At 42.3% G+C, this 6,717-nt stretch overlaps 2 protein-coding genes across 2 annotated transcripts; one reads left to right on the forward strand and one right to left on the reverse strand.

Annotated features, from left to right (window-relative positions):
* Nucleotides 1–1,845: 1,845 nt before the first annotated feature.
* On the forward strand, nt 1,846–2,831 carry LOC108381710 (uricase-like; the record flags this gene model as incomplete). The annotated part of the gene is made up of 2 exons (XM_017638119.1): nt 1,846–2,251; nt 2,347–2,831. Coding segments are annotated over 2 exons (891 nt in total), but the record flags the coding sequence as incomplete, so codon positions are not given.
* A 1,524-nt stretch (nt 2,832–4,355) lies between these two features.
* On the reverse strand, nt 4,356–6,711 carry LOC108381711 (uncharacterized; the record flags this gene model as incomplete). The annotated part of the gene is made up of 2 exons (XM_017638121.1): nt 4,356–4,373; nt 4,438–6,711. Coding segments are annotated over 2 exons (2,292 nt in total), but the record flags the coding sequence as incomplete, so codon positions are not given.
* Nucleotides 6,712–6,717: the final 6 nt, after the last annotated feature.

A 6,717-nucleotide genomic window follows, 5' to 3' on the forward strand; every position in this document is an offset into this window, starting at 1 on the left:
CTAGTTACGTGGCTCATGGCCATATTTTTGGAATCTTAAATATGCAAAATATTTTTTTTATAAAGTTAAAAGTTTCCCTGGCTCTTCTAATGATACCACAAAGATGAAATTTTCAGGTCCGTTGAAAAGTTATCGCTTGGATCTCCACTAAATCATTTTTCTTTTTTTAATATCTCATTTAATTTTTTTTGAGCTATGAGTATGGACGTCAGATATCTACGAACTTCACTGGACGGTCACAAGCTGGTAATTCATGTTCACCGAAATTACCTTCATATGGAAACCCAGACATTATGCTTGGAGCAGTGTAACCATTCCAGCAAGGCTCTGCCTTGTAGCGAGCCGCGTAACCTCCCCACCTCCTCGGCTGCAACTACGACGTCAAGCCGGATGAAGAGTTTGCCTTTCGGAGGAGCTACCTCCGGTGTCTAAATCCCGAGGTGATAAACATATCCCTCCAATCATTTTTTTATCTTATAAAAGCGAAAACATGTACAGGATTCCTAGTGGGTAGATTTCTGCTGCTATAACAAATGCAACATGTGGCGATTTTAAGTCAAGACTACCATCCGCAATGAAAAAATGTTTCTTCTGAAATCGTTCGGCCCTCCTACAAGTGTATTTCTAAGGTAGAAAGTTTAAAAAAAATTGCTACTTTATCATGGTAACGCCGAAATCAATCGAACGAAACAGCTGATGTAGACACGGCTCGGATACAAAATTGCATATGTCAGGCGTCCCCAATTTCATCTGAGACAATTAGTGATTTCGCAGTCACTGCACGTCATTCTGAAAAAACTGCGTTTATCCAAAGTGTAGAAAACGTCCTTGAAACTATAAGATTTCTTCTTTTATACCATTATCTTTGGTCTAAATATTCAATTTATAGCAAATAATACCCATTCTACCGGCATGCCTTCGTATCAAGCAGTGACCCGTTCCAATATCCGTCACTTCCCTCAGTAGAGAGTATTTTAACCAAATGAGGGCATCGGATGTGTTCTTACCAATGATGGACCAGATTTGTGGAGTTGCCCCACACGTGGATTCTTTCGACCATCTTTTATTTGCCTTCTCGACGAAGTGTGTTTTAGCCATGTCTTCTAAGTCGATAGCAGTAGGCCCGCATAATGAGAAGAGTTGACGGCAGGTAAGGTCTTGTCTGCTGTACAGTTGCCTTGTATAACTCTGTGACCTGGCATACTCGCAATGTGGATAGTAGACTTTTATACCAACTCGTTAAGGTCTTTTCTAGATTCTATTGCAATTTTATACGCGGGTTCACACTAATCCAGTGACTTAATGGCTTGCTGGCAATCGAGATTTATGGATGCTGAAGGCAGGTTACTAGAAGATTTGATGAGCCAAAATGCAGCCTCTGTTATGGCCACGAGCTTTACTTGCAAGACACTGCATTTGTTTTGCGGCCTAAAACAGAGGTCTTACGAGTGCACTCAACTCCCTACTCTTAGATTTAGCTTATTACCACCCTTGTGTACAGGTATAGGTTTATCTTGGAGGCTCCTGATCTAATCGTCATCCCAATCCTTCCTCAAAGGGATACAAGGTTAGAAAATAACTTCTTCACGAGCTCGAGAGGCGGGGTTGCGTAGACTGGGGACTTAAAGTTTCACAGTAGGTGGTAAGTATATTGGTGTGACCGAATAGTGATCTCAACATTTTCTATTCAGCTGACCTACTTTTACGAGGCTAAGATTCAATATCCTCAAAAAAAAAGAAGTGATAATTCAAAGATTGCATTTTTTTCTTGCTAGCTCGCTGCGACTTGCAAACCACCTAACCGTTCATTTGTCCTCCACCCTGTTATTTTTTCTGTTATCTTAGGAAAGTCACAATAATATTGGAGAAATTTCAAAAAAGCCAACAAAAACTAAATGCCAGCCAGTCATAATTTTCTCCTTTTTCCGTGAATCACTTGCAGGTGATAACTCGGACATTGTCGCCACAGATTCGCAAAAGAACACTGTCTACTTGCTGGCGAAGAAACATGGTATTGAGAATCCGGAAAAGTTTGCGCTACTGCTCGCCAATCACTTCCTTAACCAGTACGCCCATGTAGCCGAGGCACACGTACACATCGAGGAGTATCCGTGGGAACGTATCGCGCAGGAGGATAGCGGCATTTGCGACAACAATTACTCCTCAATCAACAATCGCCACCGACATAATCACGCATTCATCTTTACGCCCATTGCGCAACGCTACTGTGATGTGGTGCTGAGACGAACGGGTGGGTTTTTGGAAATCTTTAGTATTATATTTTGATTTCAGTGGGGTTTCCTTATTTACTTTCCATAAGTTTTCCTTCATCTTCTTCTTCTATAGATCCCAAACAAACTGTCATTAGCGGCATTAAGGGTCTTCGCGTACTCAAGACAACTCAATCGTCCTTTGTTAACTTCGTCAACGATGAATTCCGCACGCTACCCGATCAATATGATCGTCTTTTCAGCACCGTCGTCGACTGCAGTTGGGAATATTCCGACATTAAAGATGTGAAATTCTGCCAGACCTGGAATTGTGTGAAGAATATTATAATTCGAAATTTTGCTGGCGATCCAAATGTGGGCATCTCTTCGGTATCTGTACAAAATACTCTGTATCTCTCCGAAAAAGAAGTGCTTGATGTTATACCACAAATTTCCGTGATTTCAATGACTCTGCCAAACAAACATTATTTCAATTTCGATACGAAACCTTTTCAAAGTGTTGCGCCAGGTGAAAATAATGAAGTTTTCATTCCAGTCGACAAACCACATGGCACAATCTATGCGCAGTTGGCTAGAAAGGATCTGAAATGCCATTTATGAAATTTTAGGATGAAGTGAGATTTTTTTTGTTGAAGTTTCGTCTTCTCAATACAAATTGAATGCTGTTTAATTTTAGTAAATAAAATTGTACATATATATTTCAATAAAAGAAGTAAAGAATCTTTAGCTTTTTGAAATAGCAGCGCATATTTAAGTACAAGTGTTTAGGCGCGACTACTAACACCAAGATGGTATGCACTGCGCACAAAAATTTCCTTTATGGAATATTTATATGAAATTTTTTCACATGCACTTCTCAATAGGCTTATAATAAAACTTTCTTAAATTATAATTTGATGGCACTTCAAAGTATGCTCAGCCTAGTCTGATTCACCCCACGGACATTGCTTCCGGGGTTTTTTGAGAACTCTGCATGGCTGACAACTATACAGAGTTGGTTACTGATGATGATGCCCTTCGTATATAATAGATATATAGAAATTCATAATGCGGTACGCACCGCGGCCTAGTCATCTATTGTGACCTCTACACTTCACAATATCCCCCTGCTAGACCTAAATCCCTCAGAAAGTTATATAGCACTTGCGATGTAGGGAGTGAATGTGCTTAAGCTGTGGTCGAACGTTGAGCCTACACTTCTCTACGCGACGCGTCGCAGACTGCATCACACTCGATGGGTGTGAAAAGGGTTGCTTAGTCGACGCGTCATTTGACCATATCCGTAGCTCATGTATACATAAATCCTCTTAGTCTGACAGTGTCCTGTAAGGAAAAATTTTATATTTCATTATTTACTTCTCCTTTGAGAGGTTAATTAAGTTTGAGAGTATTCTTTTGTGGTAGCCCTCCCAGTAGACTCTTTGCTGACGTACTCCTACCGAACTATGCCTATTTAAAATCCCTCTAGTGTTCCTCTCCTATTCTAGGCTCCTTCCTTATCAGTATTGGGACCTACATCCAGGAACGGACTCGGACCAACATGGGAATCGCTCTCTTGCGAGACAGACCTCGTTTCGTTACCCTCTTTCCCATTTGACCAGATACCCATCGCTAGTCGGATATTGTTGTGCCTGCCAAGGAGTTGGTCTAGGCACTCAAGGACCAAAATTATTTATTTTATTAGATAAGAGAGCCTTGAGTGCTGCTGACTGTCACTTAGAATTATAATTCCTCATTACGGTACCCTCTATTTATGTAAGGCTCCGCACAACAAATAAAAGGCGTAAACTTACGCTTGAAATAGTGCTCGGTTATGTCCCCAATAGGAACTAGGAGATACTGGTCCAGTCATAAAAGTCTGGCGATTAGTGTTACTATATGAGTCAAGAAGGCGCTTCCAAACATTTTTTTAAATATACGACAAGATATGGTTGGTTATAATCTATATTCAAATGATTTCATAAATCCATTCAGCAATTTTCCTATTTTTTTTTTTTTAGCGGCATACACCAATTCTGAGATTACAATTTTGTGATTATTCCAGGAAATTCAAAATATCAAAGTATTACCATATACATACACACATATTTACATAGTTAATAAATACTCAATAAAAAATACTCATTACTTGATTAATTCACACTTTAAAGAATACTGCGAATAATTTTACAAAATTTGATTATACAAAAACAAAACAACAACATACTTCATATCTGCGTAATAGCGCGCACCACACTGCATCTTTCCATTTCGCCAACATCCCACTCAACGGCACAGCCAATTGTATATTGCGGAAATAGCCGACGGAACTGTGCAACCAACCCTGTATGGAGGCATATTTGTACAAATGGTAAAAATCCTGTTGCTGCTCGCCCAAAATCAACAGAAATTGTTCGCCATCGCTCATCGCAAACGGGTGCAACTTATCAACGCGTATTGGCAACTTAATGAGCTGGAAAAGTTTATACGGATCCGCGGGCGCGCTACTCAAATCATAAACATTCACATGCTGACACTTATGGCAACTCAGCAACAATTGATAGTGATGCGGTTCTACAGCTACCAGCGCCATAACATCATAGGGACCATCGATGACTTGCGCGAGTTTAAAGTGCGCCGTCTGTGGCATGAAATGGTAAATGCTGACAGCTTGTTGATTGCCTACCAAAGCAGCGCTAGCCAACACGGTTAAGTTATCCAGCTGGTAGAGTTGCACTGACTTGCCTATGCCAAAAGGTATGGTTTGCCAATCTTTAACTTCGTCGAGCGCATCGTCAATACGAAGCACGCGCACTTCATTGCGATTGCGCGCCTCATCGATGGCATGCAACAGCAGGTAGGTATGATTCTTAGCATCCACAAATAATTCAATGCTCTCAATATATTTTCGCATGCCAAATACTTTTGCTACTTTCAAGCCGTTAACGGTAATTTTACTCTTTATTTTCTTAAAACGATCGCCGCAATAGTTTTGTGCCTTCGCCGATATCGCGCCAGCGTTGGCGTACAAAAAACTCGTGGTAACATTTGTTATGAAGAGACGACGGTTGTGTAGCGCAGATTGCACTTGTAGAAACCGATGCTCGCAGGGCGTTACATGCCGCTGTTCGTAGAGGAAGGTCTCATCTACACTTTCGTTAGCATACTGCCGCAGTACCTGTGTATCGAAGTCAAAGTCGAGGTATAGCAAATGTGCGTTTTGCTCATCAGCCAGCAAACTGGTGGCATTCCGCGCGCTCAGTAGATTGCTCAGCTGATTAACGGCAATTGTTAGCTGTTCGCGGAAAGCGTCGTCGCCTGCCAGCTGATTGGTATGCTCCTCAAGTAAGTTCGCTTCATCTAGCGCCGGCTCCTCGTCTTCGGTGCGGTCTGCAGTACTATTAGATAACGTGCGCCCTCTAGCGTGCAGCGGCATATCGGCAACAAGCACTAAGCCCTTCACAAATATACCTTGATCTATGGTAAGATTATCGAAATGATAGTTCGCCGTAGTGAAAATACTTTGCTGATATGCGTCCACCAGCCGTTGCCCATTCAAACGCGTCACATGCGAGGGCCCATTGAAGATTAGATTACCATCAATCAACTTTTGACCGGCGATCACTTGCAGTTGATCGCTTTTCTTGTATATCAAATCATCGATCGGCACGCCATTGATGGACTGCAGTAGCGTTTCGTTGTTGGTCACCAGGTGTTCGAATATCAGGTAGCCTTGCACTTCTTGTGGCTCACCATTTAGCTTGATTCTATTTTTCAGCAAATAATCAAAGCTCTGCCCATTAATATCGCCGATCTGCAGCGCGTCATCGATCACCAAATTATGCACCCTTACGGGTGGCAACGCACCCCTTGCTGGCGTATAAACCTGTGACGTTGGCATGCCATTCACTTGACCTTGCACAATCAGTTGTCCAATAATGGGTGCTACCTTGAAGTATAAAGGTCCGCCAATAGGCACGCCGCTCGAGCGCCGGTAGAGAGACGCATGGAAGAGTTGCACATCTACCGCGTTAAGTGTAGTAATCGCCAGCGGACCCTCAACCAAAGCGCGCTGCAGTCGTAAGGGTTTGTGAAACAATTTCGCGCCTACTATCGTCTGCGGCGCTGTTGTGTTCTTCAATAGGCAATCACGCGCTATGTGCGCAAGGTCCACACCATTGGGGAATGTGGTGCGCGTGCGCATTCTACTAATTAGCGGTTGTGTCATGTATACGGTGCCAGAAATCGCCTGATCACCACTGCGTCGCACCGCGTGTCGGTACAAATATTGCAATTGTTCGTATTGTTTCGTACTGATGCTGCTGCTGCGTATCGCTGTATCATTCCAGTAAGCATTGCCGTGCACCACTAAATTTCGCCAGCGTCGTTGTGTTAGCTGTTGCAACTGCTCGTTGAGTGTCGCGAATTGGAAAGTATTCTCGAAATTGCCAACTAAATTGCCGTGTACCGTTAATTTTGGTACTATAAAATCGCCATGCAAAGTAAG

Source organism: Rhagoletis zephyria, unplaced genomic scaffold (genome assembly GCF_001687245.7).
Source record: "Rhagoletis zephyria isolate East Lansing unplaced genomic scaffold, Rhagoletis_zephyria_1.1 Rzeph_scaffold_23472, whole genome shotgun sequence".
In the NCBI taxonomy this organism is placed as follows: Eukaryota; Metazoa; Arthropoda; class Insecta; order Diptera; family Tephritidae; genus Rhagoletis; species Rhagoletis zephyria.